We start from the raw sequence: 25,557 nt of genomic DNA on the forward strand, positions 1-25,557 counted from the left end.
CTGTCCATGTTAGGAACTATCCAGAGCAAGAGAAAATCCCATAGAAAACCTCTCCTGATCTGGAAAGTTCCTGACATGGACAGAGGTGGCAACAGAGAGCACTGTGTCCAACTGGAAAGAATACACCAATTCCTACAGGACATACAGCAGCTGATAGGTATGGGAAGACTTAAGGTTTTTAAATAGAAATAAATTTCAAATCTATATAACTTTCTAAAACCAGTTGTTTTGAAAGAAACGGGAGTACCCCTTTAAAGGAAACCTTTCACATCATGTTCTAGAGTAGGGGTAGCGGAGCAGATAGATAGTTTTATGATTAGAAAAGTTCCAGGATAAAATATCCCTGAATAAGAAGAGATTTACATTTATGAATCACAAGTTATCCTGGAAGTCTAAACACAAAACTACAGTGGTACCTTGGTTTAAGAGTAACTTGGATTAATAGCGTTTTGCAAGAAAAGCTCACAGTTTTTCAAAATTCTAACTTGGTGTAAGAGCATTGCTTTGGTGTAAGAGCTTCCTGTACTGGGTGGGAGGGGGAGTGGGGGGAGGGGCATGGTCTGCATAGCTGGGTCTACAGCCCTGTACTCTGACCCAGGAAGTCTCCCTCACCTTCCAAATCATAGCAGATCCACTTCAGGCTGGGACTTACATCAGGGGACAGGACCGTGGAGGTAATCTCTCCATAGCTGTAACCCCTCTCTCCCCGGACAGAGAGTGCTGCATGTATGTGCCCACATCTGCCCTGCTCATTCCTTCATGCTCCCTGCAGTCTCTGTCAGTCCTTGTGTTTCCCATCCTCTCCATTCCTGCTATAATGTGCCTGCACTTACACTCAGCTATACACACTGCTGTGCAGTAGTGGATTATAATAGGGGCGTTTCGGGCGGCAGCGCGGGGCCCTGAGCTCCTGGGGGGCCCATGACCAGCCAAAAAGACTTATACTTTCACTGGTGTACTGTCTCCTGGCTACACTTCCGCCATGATTTGCAAAAATCACAGTTTTTTTATGGCAATTTTGCACAAATCAGGACATCATGACATTATCTATCCTGTACTATGAACGCCAGGCTAGTGCCGCCATAGTTACAGTGGGATGGGGGGCCCAGGCTTAGTGAACAGCCCGGGGCCTATGGTAAAGTTAATCCGCCCCTGCTGCTGTATATAAAGTTTCTGTTACTGGCCTCCTGCACAGCTCTGGGATTCTCACTTCCCAATTGGCCCATGCTGAACACACCCCCTTCCCCATTGCTGTCATGTGACCACACAGACCCCTGACAGCAGCCCTGCTTCTCTATACTAGCCTGTTGTACTACACTACTGCATTATGGGGATCTGCAGTTTCATTCTGTATCTACAAACTGCTGCTGTGTTATCAGGGTTATACAGTTACTATACATTATACACCACATGCTGATTGCTATACTGTACAGTAACTTATATATCACATATCCAGCTGCTGTGTTATCAGGGTTATACAGTTACTATACATTTTATACCACATGCTGATTGCTATACTGTACAGTAACTTATATATCACATATCCCGCTGCTGTGTTATCAGGGTTATACAGTTACTATACATTATACACCACATGCTGATTGCTATACTGTACAGTAACTTATATATCACATATCCAGCTGCTGTGTTATCAGGGTTATACAGTTACTATACATTATACACCACATGCTGATACTATACTGTACAGTAACTTATATATCACATATCCAGCTGCTGTGTTATCAGGGTTATACAGTTACTATACATTATACACCAAATGCTGATTGCTATACTGTACAGTAACTTATATATCACATATCCAGCTGCTGTGTTATCAGGGTTATGCAGTTACTATACATTATACCCCACATGCTGATTGCTATACTGTACAGTAACTTATATATCACATATCCAGCTGCTGTGTTATCAGGGTTATGCAGTTACTATACATTATACACCACATGCTGATTGCTATACTGTACAGTAACTTATATATCACATATCCAGCTGCTGTGTTATCAGGGTTATACAGTTACTATACATTATACACCACATGCTGATTGCTATACTGTACAGTAACTTATATATCACATATCCAGCTGCTGTGTTATCAGGGTTATACAGTTACTATACATTATACACCACATGCTGATTGCTATACTGTACAGTAACTTATATATCACATATTTTGCTGCTTCTGAATGTTTGTTTCATCTGTTTTACATGTTATTCAGAATAATAAATCATTATATTTGGGGTGTGGAACCAATTGTCTGCATTTCTATGATTTCTTAATTTGTTTTGGTATAATTAGAGTGGATTTGGATTACAAGCGCCGTCCTGGAACGAATTATGCTCATAATCCAAGGCACCTCTGTATATATGAATCTGCTCAGCTCCCCCGGCTGTATAGCACAATGCCTAAAGATTAGGCTATGTTCACACTGAGGAACAGGTGAGGAGTTGAAGAGAAAAGTTTTTTGCTTCAAATTTCCTCTTTTTCAGCTCTGGAGGAATAGTTGCAGAATTTAAACGAAAAGTGGAAATTCAGAGCTCCAATGACTTCTATGGGATTTTTCTAGCAGAATCCACACAAAGAATTGACATTTCTTTGGACGGAAAGCGGAACATTCTGTGTGTAAATTCCGCTGTGTGAACAACAGAGCAGAAATCACATTGAACACAATAGGACATTGCTCTGTACATATTTTACAGGTGGAATTTCAAGCGGAATATGTGTAAGATTAAGTGCGGATTCCACTTGAAATTCCTTGCCCATTCCTCAGTGTGAACATACCCTGACAGGCTCCCTTTAAGGAGGTTGTCCCACCATAACAACTCTTTTTAGATCATGTTAACATTGTTATAAAAGCTTCTTAAATACCACTTGCAAAAAAAGGATTTAATACCCACCTTTAATTCCAGCGCTAGTTCTCATGTGACTTCAGGATTTTTTTTTCCCCCCAAGCTCCCATTGATTTAAATTTAAAGTGGAAAAGGTACCATGTCACTTTTGTTTCTTCTTCAGCTCAGATTTTTAGCACAATTTTTATGTTTCCAGCATTCAAAGTCACAGAAAGTTCATACTTAGAACAAAACTTATTAGGTATAGAAACATAGTAGATTGGCAGCAGAAAACCCCCTTCCCCTCCCCCCCCCAAATGTCCTTGTTTAGGTGAGGTCTCCAGAACTGGACACAGTATATATACAGCCCAGCATACCATTATATATACAGCCAAGCGTACCATTATATACACAGCCCAGCATACCATTATATATATATATATATATATATACACATACATATGTATATAAACAGCTCAGCATACCATTATATATACAGCCAAGCGTACCATTATATACACAGGCCAGCATACCATTATATATATATATATATATATATATATATATATATATATGTATATGTATATATACAGGCCAGCATACCATTATATATACAGCCAAGCGTACCATTATATACATAGCCCAGCATACCATTATGTATATATATATATATATATATATATATATATATATATATATATATATACACAGCCCGGCATACCAATATATATATATATATATATATATATATATATATATATATTTACAGCCCAGCATACCATTAGCTTTCCCTGCTGCTTGGCTTCACTGTTGACTTATTTTAAGGCAGAAATCACTATTCATATATCCTTCTCTTCTGAAGTGTATTTAAAAGAATATTTAAAAATTTACCAACCTAACAGTGTAACTAACTACCCAAACATATACCAGTCAACTACCAGTGTGATTATCATATACTAGTCAAGTATATAGATACAACACACCTAAAAACTGTAGGTGGTCTACCGATTTGTTGTATCTATTGCATATACTTGACAAGCATAACACAATGACACTGGTAGTTAACTGTATAGTTTTGACCAGGAATTGGGAAATATATGCTTGGGAAATTCTTATAAAAGTTATGCTTTAAATTTGTACTTTATGTGACTTTGATTCCGCAAATCCTGATTTATTAGTTTGTTTGTGATTTTTTTTTTTAGGCATTGGCTTTTTTTTTGCCAGTGTGAACATAACCTAATGTATTAAAGAGGAACTATCAGCAGGTTAGATGAATCTAAACTGTTGATATGTCCCTATTGCACAGGAGATGCAGAGGAGGAAGATATATGTCTCTTACCTCCATCCCCGGCACCTTCCGATGCAGTTAGTAGTTTGCTCCATGGTCCTGTAAGACTGTTAGGAGCACTGACTGTCCCTTTAGTGTTGATCTGGCCAGCCCCCTCATTCCGTCTGGGGCCGGCCGGGGGTGGATCAGCGTGATGGGGCAGGCAGTGCTCCCACCAAGTGCCCCAGTGCTCCTAATAGTCTAACCGGACCATGGAGCAAACTATTAAACTGTACCGGAACAGCGCAGAGGAGGAAGATAAGAGACATACCTTCCTCCTCGGCGTCTCCTGTGCAGTAGGGACATATCAGCTGTTTAGATTCGTCTAACCTGCTGATACTTCCCCTTTAAGAGGGCCCAGCTATACATTTCACCTACAGAGGCCACTGCAGGGAAAACGTAGTATTACATGGTGGTTCTTGAACTAAATGGCTGCCAATGTAATACAAAGATGGCCCGAGATCTCTAGACATATAGCTCCTAACATTCAAGACTTTTGCTCTAGCTCATAAAGGAGCTTACACCTAATAGGACATTTGATAAGGGGTTGTTTTAGTGAAAAAGCCCCTTTAAGGCTGGTGCTATCTATCTTTCCACGTAGGTGAAGTAGTCCTAGACAATGTCCACCCTCACCACAGGTACCACCCTATTTTGTTGGATGGGGTACGATCCTTGATGGCCATTTTCTAAGTCCTGGCATGGGAGTGTGCAGTATTGGTCCTAAACAAGTGAAGGCCTCCGTATTGATTATTTTTGTGTTCCGGAGTGCTTCTGTTTATGAATGTCCCTGTATTTTCCTAATATAAAGGTGATGTAAAAGCTCTGCGTGGTGGCACAGAAGTCTGAGGGCGAGCGATTGTCTTGTTGACCATTGGTGCCCTAACTTGCACTAGATTTATGAAGCCTAATAGCCGATCGGTTGCCGTTCAGTGCAAAATTGTAATTGAAATTCAATATAAGGAAATTGGACTCAGTGTCAGAGAAAAAGAAAAAAAACAACATAAATACATAAAACAGATTAAAAACAAAATCTTGGAAACATCCAAATAAATTTTAGAGCATAGCCAGTGAAAATGGTTTAAAGTGCTGACCGTTCAGAAAGACCACAGAGCACACAACGTCCAAATATGACATTGTTATAATAAAGCAAGATCTGGAAATTCAGGCGCAAAGTATAAACCTTTCATCTATATATATATATATATATATATATATAGTGTATGTATATATAGATGTGTATGGAATAGGTATACAGACGTAGAAATTATATGAACACAAAAAGAATTGCTTGGTGCCACACGAGATACTAACACCGTGAAGGAATGTACCGGAGCTCAGTAGATTTCTTTCAAATACTGTAAAAAGGCAGCAATTCCTTTAAAAAAATTGGTCCTCGCCTCATGCAGCGTTTACTCACTGTTTATCAAAATGGAGACCTGTTTAACCTGTTATTCAATGGGGTGACCGTATGGAAGATTTAGAATGAGTTGTTTTTAGGTAACTTCTTTGTGGCAGTGCTGGCTACATTGGACCCATAAAAGCTTATCAGCATCATTGCACAGACGTACCGTAAAGCTGGCGTCAGACGTAATGTCAAAGGGGTTGTCCGTCAATTTTTTTTTTCAACTGGTGCCAGAAAGTGCCAGAGATGTGTAATTTACTTCTATTAAAAAATCTCAAGTCTTCCAGTACTTATCAGCTGCTGTATGTCCTGCAGGAAGTAAAGTAGACACAGGGCTCTCTGCTGCCACCTCTGTCCATGTCAGGAACTGTCCAGAGCAGCAGAAAATCTCTCCTGCTCTCCAGACTGGAAAGAATACACCACTTTCTGCAGGACATACAGCAGCGGATAAGTACTGGAAAACTGGAGATTTTTTAAAAAAAGAAGAAAATTAAAAATTTCTGGCGCTTTCTGTCACCAGTTGATTTAAAATAAAAACATTTTTTGGGGTAAACAACCCCTTTAAAGAGGGTGTGTCATGTTGAACAAGCAAAGCAGAGCTGAACAGATTGATATATATATATATTGTTTTGTGGGAAAAGATTCAGTATAACTTGTAATTACTGATTGAAATCCAGACTTTATATGAACTTAGGAGTCCAGAGGGTGGGCCTAACAGCTATCGCAGTATGCATGTTTATATGTGGCAGGCTGCCAATCATTAAGTGAGACCTAACTAAGCTCCTAAACTGAGAACAAGCAGGAGTTTCAATCAATGTTATAGTGAATCTATACAACAATCTATATATCAATCTGCTCAGCTTATCCTGCTCTACAACATGGTGACCATAGATAAGATTGGCTTTTCATACTGACAGGTTCCCTTTAAAGGTAATTGTCAGGGCTGTGGTACTTCAATAAACAGTTCTGATTGGTGAAAAATACACACCCATGTATCTTAGACCTGGTTTCAGTTTTTTTTCTTTTATATGCAAACATGGGAATATTTCTCACCAATCAGAATAAAATACCAAAGAAATTAACATTAACACTTGTAAAGTTTTTTTTTTTTTAGAATTTTTACAAAATTGCATACAAGCCCGAACTAGCCTGATTCCTTCCAAAGCTACACTAAAACTATTCATGTTATATCCTAGCCCCGTGAAGAAGCTATTTTTATGGCGAAACCTTTTCTTTTTTAACAAAGTGTTTCGTCATAATACATCTGTTGAAAATCTGGATATCAACACACTAACAAAAAAAAGTACGTGCATGTAATGCACCAAAAGGACAAAATGACAAGTGGCACTGGAGTCTAAGGTATGACTGGGTTCAGACTTCACGTATGGAATCCATTATTTTTTCATCCGTTTTATACTAAGACAAAACTGAAACATTTCTGGGCATTCCTTTAGACAAAAAACTGATGCGTTTTGATCTGTTTTTGATCCTTGTTTTATAATAGAAGTCAATGGAAACATGGATCCAAGTTTTTTATCCGTCTTTTGCATAAAACTGATGGGAAAAAAATGGATCGCCAAAACGCAGTGTGAACCCGCCCTAAGTAGTCTTTTTTTTTTGTAGGCTTTTATGCAATGTTCTAAAAATCCCATAACACCCTGTTGACCACCGAGATGCCGCCATCCTATTGTCTGGAGTGACTTCCAGCATTACTATCGAACGTACTGTGTGTCTGAATAAGCCCGAGAATAATTTGCTGGGTAAAGGTAAACCGAAGACAACGTTAAACACTAGAAAGAGAATCCTTACGCTCTTTCAGGGTTATTATTCATCTTCTTTGCTCCCCAAAGTCTTTGTTCCTGCTTTCTGTCTCGGAGGAGGAGTACAGTAGGTGGATAGAAAACCAGTCTGAATGTCTAGGGGTTTTCCACTACATATTTACAAGCACACTTTGGCATTGAGTTCCCTAGAATAAATAGGTGGCTTATTTCTTGTGTACATCCTCGTGCCGTATGATTTTATATGTAATCCAGTAAAAGATGTTAAAAATGAGGAAGGCCAGTGGGAAGGCAGCCCGGGATATAGTATCAATCCGTTTTGCTCGATCAACAAACTTCTTCTTGATGGAGTCGGCATCCTTTGGCGGGGGAGGGGGAAGGGCGGGCGGAGCGGCTTTCACTGCGGTGCCATCTTTCACTTGTAGGCAGTGCCCCATCCCATAGCCGCTGAAGTTAAAGCGACTCTCCCGGACCAAATCTTCATCCTGAAGAGAGAGAAGAGGGCAAACTATTACAGGGAACATCAGGGACACTGAATCTGCGGTCTGGGTAATCGTTATTTTCTGGCAGTAGATTATAATAGTATACAGCTATCTCAGGCCGGGTTCACACTGCGTTTTTGCAATCTGTTCAATGTATCCGTTTTAATTGGTTACTTTTAACGGATAGAAAAACCTAGTCAACATTATTTTTATTTCCGTAAAAAAAAACGCATCCATTTTAATTCGTTTTTTTTTTTTTTTATAATTTAAGTCAATGGAAAAACAGATCCAACTGGATGACACACAATTGCATCAGTTTTTGCATCCGTTTTTTCCATAAAACGTATGAATTAAACTGATTGCAAAAACTCAGTGTGAACCTGGTCTTAAGCTTCACACACACACACACCGCATCACAGTGGATTTTCTGCTGCGGATCCGCAGCAGATTTGATCAAAATAACTAAACACAGCATCAAATCTGCTGCAGATCCTGCACGTGTGAATACACCCTAAGGCTATGTTCACACTACGTAAGAGACCGGCCGTTCCGTGATCAGTGCACGTCTGTGGGCACCCACATCAGAACTCTCCACTGCACACTATGGAGTGCTCCATTGTGTGCAATGACAGGGTTTTCTGCAGCCGCTATTCAATGAATAGTGGCCGCAGAAAACTGATATGTCAGTTTTTCTACGGCGCCGCGAGAGATCCCGGCCGGAGCGTATACTATGTGTATACACTCTGGCCGGGATTCCCCTTTAGAAGGAAGCACTACGTAAGTTCTGTGGGATTCACGACCGTTGTAACAACGGCCATGATTCCCACGGAACTTACATTGTGTGAACATGGCCTAAGGCTGGGTTCACACACAGTACAGTATATTTCAGTCAGTATTTGCTCAGTATTTTGCAACCTCAACCAGGAGTGGATTGAAAACACAGAAAGGCTCTGTTCACACAATGGTGAATGGTGGAATAGATGACCTTAGGCTGTATTCACACGTTCCATGAAGTTGCCCATGTGCACGTTGCTTCATATGTGGCTATTCAGATGCTCAGTGTTTTCTCGGATCCATTTCATTTAAAAATAGGACATGTCATAACTCATGTAGCACGGCACAGATTACCGCATAGAACTCAATGAGATCCATTTTTTAACTGATTTACACGGACGTGACATCCATATTCATCCGTGTTTCGTGGAAAACACTGATCATGTGGTTGAGCAAGCTAGCTTACATATTTTTTTTTTACCACTAAACCTTTTTTGAACTAGGACACTAAAATTTTAACCAGTCTGTGAAAAAGACGGACACGGATGAATGCACGGTTTTGCACGGATCACGGATGTAGCTATCAAACTACATTCAAAAAAGAGGAAAACACTGAACATGTGGATGTAGCCTTAAATGGGTTGTTCACACCATTTTTTTTTCTTTCAAATCAACTGGTCTCAGCAAGTGCCAGAGATTAGTAATCTGCTTCTATTGATAAATTTCAAGTCTTCCAGTACTTATCAGCTGCTATATGTCCTGCAGGATGTGGTGTATTCTTTCCAGTCTGACAGTGCTCTCTGCTGCCACCTGTGTCCATGTCAGGAACTGTCCAGAGTGGTAGCAAATCCCTATAGAAAACCTCTCCTGCTCCTGAGACTGAAAAGAATACACCACTTCCTGCAGGACATACAGCAGCTGATAAGTACTGGAAAAATTAAGATATTTTTTTTTAAATAGAAGTAAATTACAAATCTCTGACACTTTCTGACACCAGAAGATTTAAAACATTTTTTGGTGAACAACCCCTTTGAACTGGGAAAGATTGAATGTAATGGTTCAAAGTAAAATGACACAAAATCCAGGAACATGTCACCACTACTCCAACATACACACCGAGACATTTAATACATGCAGTATAATCTATGCACATCTATTACATATATATGACTACTAGTAGTAGCTCCTTGTATAAGTCTCCTTCCGGTTTCGTGCTCCTTTAGTTACTATCCTATTACATCCTGACTATTTTCAATAGAAGATAAAAAACAGAGGATGCGGTTGCATTGTGGTTGCGGTTGTGATGCTTTTGTATTGAGCTTCAGTGAATCCTTTTTTTAAAAGTCATTGGCAGTTTTAGCAATTAAAAGTAAGCCCGGGTTCACACTGCGTTTTTGCAGTCCTTTTTTTTGTCATCCGTTTTATGCAAAAAACGGAAGGAAAAACTAAAGCGTTTGCGTGCAGCGGGTTTGATCCGTTCTTCCATTAACTTCCATGGATCATAAGAAGCGGAGCATACCTGTTTTTTTAGTGTACTCAAAAATGTGGTCGATCACGCTTGTGTATGCCAAGAAAAGTTACATTTTGATCTTTTTTTTTTTTTAAATAATTGAAATCAATGGAAAAACAGATCAAAACGGATACACACAAATGCATCATTTTTGCCTTTTTTTTTTTTTTTTTTTTTTTTTTTTTTAGGGTAGCTTCACACGTACCGGATCCGCAGCGAAATCTGCAGCGGATCCGGGTATAGTGAAGTTCTATGGGGTCCCATTTTCATTCCGCTCCATATATGGGACCCGGCCCCTTTAACCCCTGGCTGCCCGCAGCCCCAGTAATAAGCATACAATACCTGCTCGGCTGATGAGGAGCTAGGGGAGCCAGGAGCTTCACACAGCCGCGGCGCCGGGCAGGTAATGTATGCTTCAGGCCGAGAACCAAGACAGCGCTCCATGTGCAGGAGCAGATGCAATAGGATGGATAAAAATCCAGTAATGGAGTAAAACCGGGTCTCCTCTCACCTGTGCAAGATCGGGGCACAACTCTCCATGCGTATACTCATGAAGGAAACCAGTGTGCAGCCCTCCTGCAAACCCACACCAGGGCCGTAACAAGATGCAGTCCTCCTCTCCCAAATTCATCTGTTGGGAGTAGTTGCGCCTCTTAATCCTGCTGACTTTGGGAGTGGAGGATTGCATCTTACTCTCTCCAACGAAAGAGATGTGGCTGCTTATGAACATATGAATATGCATTAGTAGGTATGGACATACGAGCCGGTGGGCAGGACGGTGCACGGAGGGGTCAAGGAATGCCCCAGTGCACCTAAAGGGCTAATTAGCATATAAATAACTCCTAAACAGTGCCGTGGAGAAAGCGAGAAGACCGACACTAATCATGTCAGCAACAACAGGTACATATCAGCAGGTTCGTATAGTTTCTTTTTAAAAATATTTAATGCAATAGAAACATAGAAACATAGAAGATTGTCGGCAGAAAAAGACCACTGGGTCCATCTAGTCTGCCCTTTTAGTATTTCCCTTCTTATTATCTTATGTTATCTGATGTATGTCTATCCCAGGCGTGTTTAAATTCTGTTCTTGTAGATTTACCAACCACCTCTGCTGGAAGTTTGTTCCAGGTATCTACTACTCTTTCAGTAAAATAATATTTTCTTACACTGCTTCTGATCTCTCCCCCAACTAACCTCTCACTGTGTCCTCTTGTTCTTGAGCTCAGTTTTTTACTAAAAACACTCCCCTCTTGAACCTTATTTAGTCCTATCAGGGCCGCCATCAGGAATTTCGGGGCCCCATACAACCAAAGTGTCTGGGCCCCCCACATTAATAAAAAAAAAAAAAAAATTGTGTGTTTGCCCCACGCCTTGCTGGGAGGTATAATTTGGTTCAGATCAATTCTAGAGAACTGGCTCATATTCCCCATTTTCCCCAGTGGCTTAAAATGTAACCTCTGTTATACAGTTATAAAATTGTAGAAATTAAATGTGAACAAGGTGCAATTCAAATAGACACTTACTTGTATAGCTGCCTCTTGTGATCTGTATGCAGTGCATTATACTCACCCCTGCAACGTACAACTTATAGCGTGTCTACAAGCCCAGCGGGGCTCATTATGATGGAGACTAAAACTTATACAAGAGTGGGGTAGGGGTTCCCCTGTATTCAGAATGCTGTTGAGTACTAGGCAATGCCCCGTTTGGGGTTATTGAATTTCGAGGGGCTGGGGGGGGCTGTTTGATTTGTATATGTTCACCAATATCCCCCCCCCCCGGTATGCTCACTAACATAGAATATGTTGATAAGGCTAATATAATGAGGCTGTTCCATGTTAGTGAGCATATACAAATCACACCCCCCCCCCAGGCAGACTAGTTTAGCTCACCCAAGCCAGTGATAGCGAATACATGGCGGTGAGAACGCTTTCTAGGAGATCCTGTTTGTGCAGCAGAGGTGTCTTTATCCTGCTCTGCATAGACCCTCGAAATTCAATAATCCCAGACGGGGCATTGCCTAGTACTCAACAGCATTCTAAATACAGGGGAACCCCTACCCCACTTTGTATAAGTTTTAGTCTCCATCATAATGAGCCCCGCTGGGCTTGTAGACACGCTATAAATTGTACGTTGCAAGGGTGAATATAATGCACTGCATACAGAGCACAAGAGGCAGCTATACAAGTAAGTGTCTATTTGAATTGCACCTTGTTCACATTTAATTTCTACAATTTTATAACTGTATAACAGAGGTTACATTTTAAGCCACTGGGGAAAATGGGGTATATGAGCCAGTTCTCTAGAATTGATCTCACACACAGACACCAGCACACATGTATACAGACAGCAGCACACATGTATACAGACATACAGACACCAGCACACATGTATACACATACAGACACCAGCACACCAGGGCACGATGAAGTTTGAACTTCTGCAACCTGGAGAAATCACCTGATATCACCTGCAGTCCTATGTAACACCACATAACACAGTGGTATCTCTGAGTACAGATAATGTAGTAGATTTCACCTGCAGTCCTATGTAACAGCACAGATAACACAGTGATACCTCTGAGTATAGATCATGTAGTAGATGTCACCTGCAGTCCTATGTAACAGCACAGATAACACAGTGATATCCCTCTGAGTACAGATAATGTAGATGTCACCTGCAGTCCTATGTAACACCACAGATAACACAGTGATATCTCTGAGTACAGATAATGTAGTAGTCACCTGCAGTCCTATGTAACACCACAGATAACACAGTGATATCTCTTGAGTACAGATAATGTAGTAGCTGTCACCTGCAGTCCTATGTAACACTACAGATAACACAGTGATATCTCTGAGTACAGATAATGTAGTAGTCACCTGCAGTCCTATGTAACACAACAGATAACACAGTGATATCTCTGAGTACAGATAATGTAGTAGCTGTCACCTCGGGGCGCCCCTACTAAATGATGTTCTACAAAATAAGAAAAGTGTCATAAAGTGACTCACCAGTGACGTCTTCTTTGATCTGAGGCGTCACTTTCCCTTTTCCTCTCCATCCGGCCCAGACCTCCATGATGATTCCTTCCAGATACGTTTCATCCCCTTAGAACCTGCGAGACAAACAATTTAGGCTCCGCACATTTCTAGCAACTTCCTTCCCTTTCTCCCCCCTGTAGGCTCCCATAGTAACTGCGCTGTGTGGGATGCCCCCTGTATGTAGGATCCCCTGCTGTGCCCCCTGTATGTAGGATCCCCTGCTGTGCCCCCTGTATGTAGGATTCCCTGCTGTGCCCCCTGTATGTAGGATTCCCAGCTGTGCCCCCATGAGCTAATAATGCCCCTAGAGGTGGCCCCCATGAACTAATAATGCCCCCAGAGGTACCCCCATGCACTAATAATGCCCCCAGAGATGCCCCCATGAGTTAATAATGCCCCCAGAGGTGCCCCCATATACTAATAATGCCCCCAGAGGTTCCCCCATGAGCTAATAATGCCCCCAGAGGTGCCCCCATATACTAATAATGCCCCCAGAGGTGCCCCCATATACTAATAATGCCCCCAGAGGTGCCCCCATATACTAATAATGCCCCCAGAGGTGCCCCCCATATACTAATAATGCCCCCAGAGGTGCCCCCATATACTAATAATGCCCCCAAAGGTGCCCCCATATACTAATAATGCCCCCAAAGGTGCCCCCATGAACTAATAATGCCCCCAGAGGTGCCCCCATGAACTAATAATGCCCCCAGAGGTGCCCCCCATATACTAATAATGCCCCCAGAGGTTCCCCCATGAGCTAATAATGCCCCCAGAGGTGCGCCCATACACTAATAATGCCCCCAGAGGTGCGCCCATACACTAATAATGCCCCCAGAGGTGCCCCCATATACTAATAATGCCCCCAGAGGTGCCCCCATATACTAATAATGCCCCCAGAGGTGCCCCCATACACCAATAATGCCCCCAGAGGTGCCCCCATACACCAATAATGCCCCCAGAGGTGCCCCCATATACCAATAATGCCCCCAGAGGTGCCCCCATATACTAATAATGCCCCCAGAGGTGCCCCCATACACCAATAATGCCCCCAGAGGTGGCCCCATATACTAATAATGCCCCCAGAGGTGCCCCCATACACCAATAATGCCCCCAGAGGTGCCCCCATACACTAATAATGCCCCCAGAGGTGCCCCCATACACTAATAATGCCCCCAGAGGTGCCCCCGTAGACCAATAATGCCCCCAGAGGTGCCCCCCATATACTAATAATGCCCCCAGAGGTGCCCCCATATACTAATAATGCCCCCAGAGGTGCCCCCATATACTAATAATGCCCCCCGAGGTGCCCCCATATACTAATAATGCCCCCAGAGGTGCCCCCATACACTAATAATGCCCCCAGAGGTGCCCCCATACACTAATAATGCCCCCAGAGGTGCCCCCGTAGACCAATAATGCCCCCAGAGGTGCCCCCATATACTAATAATGCCCCCAGAGGTGCCCCCATATACTAATACTGCCCCCAGAGGTGCCCCCATACACTAATAATGCCCCCAGAGGTGCCCCCATACACTAATAACGCCCCCAGAGGTGCCCCCATACACTAATAATGCCCCCAGAGGTGCCCCTAAAAAAAACAAACATCCTACTCACCTAATCCGCGCTGTGCAGGCAGCAGCTCTTCCTCCTCTTCTTCGGGCTCCATCTTGCGAGCCGCAGGGACGGGACTTCCGGCAGACGTGATGACGTCACATCATCACGCCTGCCGGAGGGGCACATGACCACGGCCCGGCCTCCCATAGGCTGCTGGTATGAAGTGCCGGCAGCCTATGGGAGAGAATACAGGAGGAGGACGCTGACAGGTCCTTCTCCTGTATTCTGATCGCTTTGATGTTCCGCCCGCTGTGCGGGCGGAACATTAAAGCGATAAGTGCATCCCGAGAAGCTGCGTGGCCGCAGCTTTTCGGGATGCTCAAAAACAGTTGGCAAGGGGGGCCGTGCGGGCCCCCCTAGCGTAGCGGTCGGGGGGCGGCGGCCGGCGGGCCCGCCGGGCCCCCCCCGTGTCTCTTAGGGTCCGGGCCCCATACGGCAGTACCACTTGTACTGCCCTATCGGCGGCCCTGAGTCCTATAACATACTTAAAGGTTTCAATCATGTCGCCCCTTTCCCGTCTTTCCTCCAGACTATACAGATTCAAATCTTTAACTCTTTCCTGATAAGGTTTATGCCTCACACCCTCCACCATTTTTGTAGCCCGTCTTCGGACCCGTTCTATTTTATCAATGTTCTTTTTTAGATCTCCAGAACTGGACGCAGTATTCCAGATGTGGCCTCACCAGAGCTCTATACAGCCGGATCACAATCTCCCTCTTCCTACTGGTTATACCTCTAGCTATACACCCCAGCATACGATTTGCTTTCCCCACCGCCTGGTTGCACTGGTGACTCATTTTAAGGCAGTCAGAAATCATTACCCCTAAATCCTTCTCTTCTGAAGCCTTTTCCAACACAGTACTGCAGATGTGATACTCGGATAGAGGATTCCTCCTCCCCAAGTGCATTATTTTACATTAGGAAACGTTGAACTTCAATTTCCACTGTTTGGACCACTTATCTAGCAAAGCTAAATCATTTTCCATATTACTGACACCTCCAGGAATATCCACCCTATTGCACACTTTTGTGTCGTCAGCAAACAGTCAAACTTTACCTATCAACCCTTCTTCTATGTCACTTACAATCATATTAAAAAGAATAGGACCCAGAACAGACCCTTGTGGCACACCACTTGTAACCAGTCTCTGCTCGGAATATACACCATTACCAACAACCCTCTGATATCTATCCTTCAGCCAACCACAAATCCACTGAACTATCCAGGGATTAAGTCCAATTTTCTCCAACTTCTCTATCAGCTCTTGAGACAAATATCACATTATTTGTACCACATGAAGAATTCTTTAAAAAAAAAAAATGCCTTTATCAAGTTGGTCCCCCCCTCACTGTGCAGTAAAACAAGCCCTCAAAAATTATGGAAGTATTTATTTATTAAAAAAATAAATAAATAAATAAGTTTTATGTTTTTAAGTAGTAAAATATAACAAAAAAGCATACAATCTTTGTATTGCAGTAACCGTACTGCTCCACAAAATGAAGTTAAAGGGGTACTCTGTCCCATCTTACATCCTGAGCAGCTCTGCCGCCAGAAGTGTGATGTCACTGCACCACTGTGTTCCAGCGCCACCATTCTGTGCTGTGGCGTCAGCCGCAGTTGGCGTCCCTTCCTTAATGTGTCGCCCTCCTCTGCGACGCTTGTGTGCCGTACTCCTGAGATAAGCGAGAGTACAATACGCAAGCGTCTGAAGAGGAGCTGACGATTGCGTATTGACGCCACGGCACAGAATGGTATCGCTGGAACACAGTCGTGCAGTGACATCACACTTCCGGCAGCAGAGCTGCTCAGGATGTAAGATGGGCCGACGTACCCCTTTAAAGTCCATGACCACACAATGTCTTTTTTTTTTTTTTTTTTTTAAGCTGTTTGATGGCCATATCCTTGGACGGCCATCATTTCACGCCCAAATAATGGTTGTTATTCTACAAATAACGGCCATTGTTTTGAGACACCAGCTGTTTGATAAGAATAGTCATAAGAAATAAAGTAAAAGTTGAGTTTGTGTCGAGTTATGTTATGCTTTGGGAATGGTCAGTACAACAATTAGGCAATGATTTATTATAGAGTTAAGACATATATATCTTGTAATCACAAATCCCCCTTGAAGACATTTTTGGTTAAGAAAACAAGAAAAAAAAGGGGGAAAAACACCTAAAATAATTTTAAAAAAGTAAAAACAAACAAACAAATAAAAAATTGCCAAAAATTGCTGCATCAGGAAAGGGTTAAACTAAGAAATTAAAAAGTAAAAGTTGACTTTGGGTTGACTTATTCTTTGGGGATGGTCAATACAACAAATAGACAATGATTTATAATGGAGTTAAGACAGGCAAATATCTTGGAACCACGAATCCCCCTTGAAGACGTTTTTTTTGGTTAAGAAAACAAGAGCATCTATTATCCAGCAATAAAGCATGTAAATCATTCTAATTAAAATGTCAGCAGCTGAAAACCCATCTGATGTATAAGCTCCGGGCTGTCATAATGACTGTCCGCAGTCTATGGATGAAGCACCTTACAGGGGTAAAAGTTAATTATAATCTTTTGTCAGGGATACAGTGGATGGGATTTATTAATATGGATGAAATATTCCTGAATCTCATTAAACAAGAACGTCTAGAGGCTACGGGAAAAGCGGCTTCTATTCCATCCACTGACTTTTTTTTTTTGTGTTAGAGTGTTTGAGTGGCGGAGGGGTAGTATTATAAGGATGTTCGGCAAGGGCAGAAATATAAATATACATGGCCGCGGATAGGGGACTAAGCTTTTCTTGCTATAAAACTGCTTACAGTACATTGCTTCCCAACTGTTACATCGGCAGCCCATATGTCTCTTTTCCCATATTCTTTGCCATTTTGAGCAGATTTTCAGCATCTTGTGCGTGATGTTGACATATCCATTGGGGATGTGTGAGTATATACTGCTGGAATTTGTACAACGACTGGAGGTATGTCTCGGCAGTAACTAGTCACTCACTGCCTAATTGCACAGGCCGACCGGTTGACAGGTTCATTCTCTCATTGCACAGGCCGACCGGTTGACAGGTTCATTCTCTCATTGTATTTATTATTTCCAGGAAATAATTTGGAGTATTCTGCTTGTTCCTTGTATACATCTGCATATCTTTTGAAATGGCCCTTGATGGTGTGATGTTTGGGCTGTGTCCTGTATTCTGGGCCTGGCTGAAGTCTTGACCTTCACTTCCCTCTTCCCTCTCACATCATGTAGTTTCACTCTCACTGGGATCTTACAGCAGCACCTTCCCCTGTCATCCTGTTACTGCCGCATGTTTAGCAGTGTCCACTTGCCATATGCACCAGGAAAGCTTCCGGCACGTTTGTCAAGCATTCCCATAGGCTGCCAGTCATGTGTCCTTTTGCCCTCTACTCAGTTGGCATACATTAAAGGGGTACTCCGGTGAAAATCTTTTTCTCTCAAATCAACCGGTTTCAGAAATTTATATAGATTTGTAATTTACTTCTATTAAAAAAAGTCTCCAGTCTTCCAGTACTTGTCAGCTGCTGTATATCCCACAGGAGTGGTGTATTCTTTCCAATGTGACACAATACTCTCTGCTGCCACCTCTGTCCATGTCAGGAACTGTTCAGAACAGCAGCAAATTCCTATAAAAAAAAAAAACCTCTCCTGCTTTGGACAGTTCCTGACATGGACAGAGGTGGCAGCAGAGAGCACCGTGTCATACTGAAAAGAATACACCACTTCCTGCAGAATATACAGCGGCTGATAAGTACTGGAAGACTGTAGATTTTTTTTAATAGAAGTAAATTGCAAATCTCCAGCATTTTCTGGCACCAGTTGATCTGAAAGAAAAATTTTGGTGTGAAACCCTTTGAAAGGGAACCGGTCAAATCTGCCGAGCAGGAGGAGCTTAGATTGATAAATAGTATTGTGGGGAAAGTTCAATTATAACTAGTCATTTTTTCATATAAAACTTTAAATATTCATTCTAGGCAAAGTAGTCAAGTGGGCGGTCCTACTCAGTGATTGACAGCTCTTTCTAAATACAGACTTTTACTTTTAGATAGATATTGTAAAACCTTTGACAATGTAGAACAAGGGCTAACAACGTCACATAGAGACTGCAGAGCGAGTGTTACCAATATATCACTATAATGACCGCAGAACAATTAGCATAAGTTCCATGCAGCTCTATGATGAGCCGCCTGCTGTTATTAATGGAGGATTGCAGGAAGGTGCTGGTACTCATAGTAACTAAGCTATTTAGGGAAGACATGATGAATAATGAGATGATTACATGACACATTACAGTGCGCCCGTACATGTGGTGGGCGTTACATTATGGAATCTAATACTGACATATATTCTGTATCCAGCTACAGATGATGTATAGCACAATTTCCAATCCCCAGGACACTATCTTATGCTCTATGTATATACATATATATATATATATATTTTTCTTTTATCATTATTATGTATTGCGTTTAATTATTTTAATGACATTGGGATAAAATATTTGTTTAATAGTATAGAAGATATTATGAGCTACTATAATGTTTGCTAGAACTAGGGGACCCCTGAGGGTTTAATAAAATCATTGTTTTTAATTTTAATGGGAACTATTTAAAGGGAACTTGTCACATTGAAAACACAATCTAATCTGCAGACGTTGTGTTATAGAGCAGGAGGAGATGAGCAGATGGTATATAGTAATAGAGGGTTCCAGAATAACTGGCTACGTAAACCTCTTTTTACTATGGGCTAAGTAGTCAAGTGGGCGGTCCTACTCAGTGATTGACAGCTATCTGCATAAGGGTGCATATGGAGGGAGCTATCATACATGGCATAAGGTGCAGCACTAGTTGACCTGTGTAAGCTAAATACAGTGGTACTCATTATGAGATCCTATGAGATCCTAGGCCTCGTACCAGTACTGGAAACAAACATGCAATTGTTTTCCTCAGTGATCTTGGTGCCCTCAGGCCTTGATACAGCTTGTCCTTCCTGAGAATGACCACCCTGCTGGTGGGGGCGCATGTCTGTGTGTGTGTATGCTGCGGGCTGCTCTGAGCCCCTGCAGATGGCTCCTGTGCACTGTGTCCGGGGGCGGTTGGGGGCTTGGGGGGGATTCTTTGACAGTGTGTGTGTTCTGTGTTGGTGTTGGTAATGAGTCCCTGCGGTTAAGGAGTCCCTGTCAATCACTTGCTACAGCAGGCAGTGGCATAGCCACTATGGAGGTAGACCACGCAGCTGCTATGCCCCCCCCCACATGTCCTGCTCCCCAGCGCCAAAATCGGGTGTACATTGCAGAGCAGAACTATGGCCGCAGTCATCATTCTGCCTCCGGTCACAAGATGACATTTTTTTCCCCAGCTCCCAGTGCACATGCTGGGCCGTTTCTAGCACCGTGCAGGCCGGGCGACCACACGGAGCACAGAAAGATAAGGGGCGCCAGTAGATGTACAACCCACACTCCGTTCCCCCCATCTGCACCTCTTTTGGCGCCCCCTAGCGGTATGCATTGTATAGTGTATGTTATGTAGCAATAGTATGGGGGTCACTATGTGGTGAAGGTGAATTCAGTGAATTGCGGCCGGAGGAAACCCTGTCAGTTCACACAATGAAGCGAGTGTCTCCGTCCGCTTGCTCCATTGTGCGCTATGGGGGGTTCTGATGCGGGTGCACGCTGATGTGCCCGCATCAGAACACTACGGCCAGAAAGATCATCCAGCCGGTACTGCAGTACCAGCCGGGATGATCTTGGCAGAGACCGGCCGTTCCGTGACCCGGACGGGTAATGGAACGGCTGGTCCGATACGACGTGTGAACATAGCCTAAAGCTATATACCAAATCTGCTCAGCTTCTCCTGCTCTATAACACGACACCTGTGAAGGGCATTTGCAATGTGGCAGGTTCCCTTTAATCCTCTCTTGCTGCTGCCCACACTCTGGATTCAGGAAATATAATATTTTAGCGGCACATTCCGAATTAATTAAGTAATTTGTCCTTGGCTTCCGCATAACTACAATACTATTCACACAGTGCTGGGATGTAATCTTTGCTTCTCCAAGAACAAATGTAAGCAGTCATCTCCCTGGCAGCAGCAGCTCCCACACAGTTCATTTTCTCTCCCATCTCTGCCCTATTCTTTTCCTCTTTTTGTGAATTACACTTTGCCCTTCTCTTGGCAGGCAATCATTTATCCCTTATGGTTATGGGATAGGAAAGGTAGGAGTCTGCAGATTAGTCAACATTAGTTTGGTTTAAAAAAAATGTGCTAAGTTTTAACCCCTTATAGATGCAACCATTTTTTTTATTTTCCATGGTTGCCTTTAAAGATTTGTAACTTTAAAAAAAAATAAAAAATTTTCATCAACATATCCATATAACATTTTTTTTGTTTTTGCGAGATGTCCCACCTCTGCTACTGACATCTCAGAACCCCGGACGTGAACGGACACTGGGGACCAGAGCAGCAGGATGCAGGAGGTAAGTAGATGTAATTGTTCTGACCCACCCCCTTCCTGGGCATTGCTAAAATATTGGACATGGCCAGACAACCCTTTTAAAGGGGAACTATCAGCAGGTTGGGCAACTCTATCCTGTTGTTATCCCCCCCATTGCATAGGAGACACTGAGGAGGAAGATATGTCTCTTACCTCCCTCCTTGGCACCGTTCCTGTGCTGTTAGCAGTGTAATCCTCGGTCTGGAGCACCATTAGGAGCACTGCCTCCCCCCATGATACAAGCCGGCCCACTCCTTCTAATCAAGCTTTGTATCCAGTCTCCTGTGCAGCAATCTGCAGACAGCTCAGTCTTGTAATGGCCAGGCTGAGCAACCGATCATCAATTACACTGATGCGGCCGTCTGTCGTATTCCTTCAGTTATGTTACATCGATGAAAGGTCAAGGAAATGAAGTATATGTAGGAAGCCTTGCATGTGGTATGGAGTCTTACATATTGAGGTAAGCACTTGCACTTAGCTCTGACAGAAATGTCAGCTAATACAAGTGCACAAAGGCTGTATTGATTGGATCTTGAATGGCACTGTATAGCAAGAGTGGAAGGATGGTGCACTGAGCCCATACATACTCCTCTGCCATGTGCACCAGTCCTGATGTCAGCGCTTGTTTACAAAAGCTACTTAGGGTCTGTTCACACGTACAGACTTGCAGCCGAAATCTCACTGCGAGTTTTGCAGCGAGATCTGCTACGAGTCAAGGTCCTGGCAGGTCCCAGTACCTTATACTTGCAGCAGTCTGAAAGACCGCTGCGAGTATGTAATGCAGCCGCCCCCTCAACCCCTTCTGCTGCCTCTCGGCTCCCGCTCCGCTGTCTGTATATACATTACCTCTCCTTGCTCAATGGGGTCCTGGCGTCCTGCTCTCCTGCCCAGCCAATTAGTGTGTTGCCCAGCCGCAGCCACTGATTGGCTGGGCGGGTGAGCAGGACGCTGGGACCCAGTGCAGGGGAGAGGTAATGTATATACAGAGAGAAGGAGCCGAGCAGCAGCAGAAGGGGTTAAGGGGGCGGCTGCATTACATACTCGCAGCGGTCTTTCAGACTCCAGCAAGTATAGGGTACTTGGACCTGCCAGCACTTTGACTTGTAGCGGATCTCGCTGCAAAACTCGCAGCGATATTTCGACTGTGAGTCTGTAAGTGTGAAAAGACCCTAAAAAGGTTTAGGAGAGGAGAGGACATATGCACTTTGTAAAAGGGGAAGGGGGTTCTGGTGAACCCCCGAATGCAAAACATTTTTGTACTGGTGTTCAACCTCTGTGTTTGTGTTTTCCTTCACAATGATAGCAATATGATTTGGGGCATCCCCGATAGCCACATACAGGGGGAGATTTCCCCACATGGGTGACTAGGGGGATCTGTTTCCAGTGTTGTGGTGCTAGCAGAGCTTTTGTGATGTGGGCCAGAGGACTTCAGGAAAATTACATGTGAAAATCCCTTTGAGAAAGAGCATTAGGGGGAATCTGTCAGCACCCGGGCCCTACCTGAGGTGCTGTAGTTGTCAGTCTCCTGGTGAGCATGGTACCTATTGGAAATCTGGATTATGCACAATCTCAGGTCTCCTACTGTAATGAAGGGTCAAAGAGGAGATGTGGCTCAGTGTCTGTGCCTCACTCTAGTACACCTCACCTCACCACTCCTTCCTCCTCCCTCTTCTTCATGAATAATCTCTGGTGCCCGGCCTCCTGCTCACTAACACTGTCAGCCAGTGTTGATTTCACTCATACACTGCCTATAGGGGATTGGAGATGTGGTTTAGAGGTAAATCACCGGTACATAGAATAACCCCCAAAAAATTCTGGGTTCAATTCCCCTGATATACAGCAGTAAAATATATATTTTTTTTCTTATCATTGTATAAGAAAAAAAAACAAAATTTTAAAACTAATTTGGACCTGATTGGGAATTCTTTGCACTTTGAGGCTGGGTTCACACTACGTATATTTCAGTCAGTATTGTGGTCCTCATATTGCAACCAAAACCAGGAGTGGATTAAAAACACAGAAAGGCTCTGTTCACACAATGTTGAAATTGAGTGGATGGCCGCCATATAAGAGTAAATAACTGCCATTATTTCAATACAATGGCCGTTGTTTTAAAGTAACAGCAAATATTTGCCATTAAATGACGGCCATTCACTTTTATTTGTAGTGTATGGCCAGGTTGGGGGTGGATATAGACGCAGCCGATCACTTACCTCCCCGATTCCAGCGCCGGGTCCCAGATCTCGCCGCCCTGTTCTCCCGTCCGGCTGCCGCTTCCTGGTCTGAGCTGTGCTAGAGACGGGACGTTTCCAAGCAGCTTAGCCATTCAGCAGTCGTAGGGGGGTCCCGCCTCGGCCGCTGAATGGCTGAGCTGCCTTGAGACATTATGCGGCAGCGGGACGGGAGAATGCGGCGGCATGATCCGGCGCTGGAACCGGGGAGGTAAGTGACTGGCAGCGTCTATATCCACCCCCTCTCCGGCCATACAATAAAAATAACCCCAGCCCGGAGTACCTCTTTAACCCCTTAAGGACACATTGAATTTTGGCCCTAATGGTGGAGCCAATTTTTATTTTTGTGCTTTCGCTTTTTCCTCCTCACTTTCTAAGGCGACTTAACCTACAGGGCTACTTGGGGCATCATTTTTTGACCCACAATCACTAGTTTTTACTAGTATATTTTTTAAATATTTTTCCTTTTATAATTTTTTTCTGATAAATAATGGGACAGAAAAAAAATCTTCAATCCTGGTTCTTTTTTCCTTTTTGCCGTTCACCATATGGGTATATTATTGTTATAGCTTAATAGATGGGACAATGGTGCATTTTATGATAGATAATATGTTTATTTTTATGTGTTTTATATATAAAATAAAAACGAGGGGGGGGGGCTAATTTTAACCTTTTTGGGGGAGGGGCTATGCTATGATACCAGTGTTATCGGCGATTTGCACATAGAGCTTGCCTGTTGTTGACTCTATGTGATGATCGCCGGGCTGATTGCATAGAGGTAAGTGTTAGACCTTCGCTAGTCAGTTAAAATGATGAGGACCACCGAAATCGCAATGGCAGGGTCCCGCTCCTGTCACTGTCAGTTACATGTCATTGGTGTCATTGGTTGAGGGCATACATTAGGGCGTACATGTGTGCCCCCGGTTGTTAAAGCGTTAATAACATTGAAGTATACTTTTATTTGTGGAGGTATTAAAGTCCATTGGGACTGCTGCTACTTACAAAATAAAATAATAAACATAATCCACATAATATACAACAAAAAAGGAACAGTGAATTAACATTCAATAATCCTCCATGCAGATTCATTTCAGTGATATTATTAATATTACATCTTGGGAAACCTAACATAGAAATAGCGTCAGGGGAAATCATCGGATTTCTAATTACGCCCCGCTCTTCTGTTGTTGGACTTTAATATTTATTACAATGATACTTTAAGTGTTTTCTCCATAGAGCGGAGGGAGTTATTGGCAATCTTGACACTTACTGAACATGTGCACAGTCAGAGACGCTAATATATTTCAGCTCCATGTTTTCAAGCTGTTTGAATAATATTTGGCCACCATGAGAAAACTTAATATCAAAAACTTCTGCCAAGGGTAGACTTTCTCTAAATGTACAGGATGATGAACAAGAAAACAATAAGTTGAGGCAAAATGAGTCTGGGCACAATGTCCAAGAAGGTACGGCATCCAAGGAACGCTAAATTTAATTGCAGTAAAAACATGGAGATATTTTCACCTGGCATCAGGCTCATAGACACAGAGTAAGTAAGATCTATCAGCCAACAGTTAAGATGCAAAATGCATCCAACCGTATGGACGCTTGCTTGTCTATGCCATGTTGATTCCATGGAAAAAGAACAATGACCCAGACTTCTGCTGAGGGGAGTAAGTGCATTCATACCTCTTTTCTTAAACACAATCCATTCTGGAAGGCTGTTCCAGGACCGAGCAATTCAATAGCCGAGTTGTGTTTTCCTATCTATTTAATTGATTCTTACACTTCATGGATCAGGTGCAGAGCACCCGTCCCACAGAGCGTAAAGAGTTAAGTGGTGATGCAATAGCATCACCACTTACCTCCTCTGGATGTGCAGTTAGTAGAGGTGCAAGTCTGTCATAATGAAAGCTTCTGCTCCTGAGCAGGCCAGTTTCTGTACTGCTGCTGAGCTGGAAGCATACACTGTATGCTTCCTGCTCAGTTTGGCAGACAGGCAGAGGTTAGGTGGGGATGCTGTGCAAATCGATCAAGTAA

The 25,557-nt window shown here is 43.0% G+C and overlaps 1 protein-coding gene across 2 annotated transcripts in view; it reads right to left on the minus strand.

Annotated features, from left to right (window-relative positions):
• Positions 1-6,238: 6,238 nt before the first annotated feature.
• The window catches only part of GLRA2 (glycine receptor alpha 2), a 161,955-nt gene continuing 142,636 nt past the window's right edge, over positions 6,239-25,557 (minus strand). For both annotated transcript variants that reach the window (XM_069945452.1, XM_069945451.1), the window contains exon 9: positions 6,239-7,836. In XM_069945452.1, the coding sequence (XP_069801553.1) occupies positions 7,558-7,836 (279 nt within the window). In that variant the 3' untranslated portion in view covers positions 6,239-7,557. The remainder of the gene's footprint in view (positions 7,837-25,557) is intronic.

This window comes from Dendropsophus ebraccatus, chromosome 11 (assembly GCF_027789765.1).
Source record: "Dendropsophus ebraccatus isolate aDenEbr1 chromosome 11, aDenEbr1.pat, whole genome shotgun sequence".
NCBI classification, from domain to species: domain Eukaryota; kingdom Metazoa; phylum Chordata; class Amphibia; order Anura; family Hylidae; genus Dendropsophus; species Dendropsophus ebraccatus.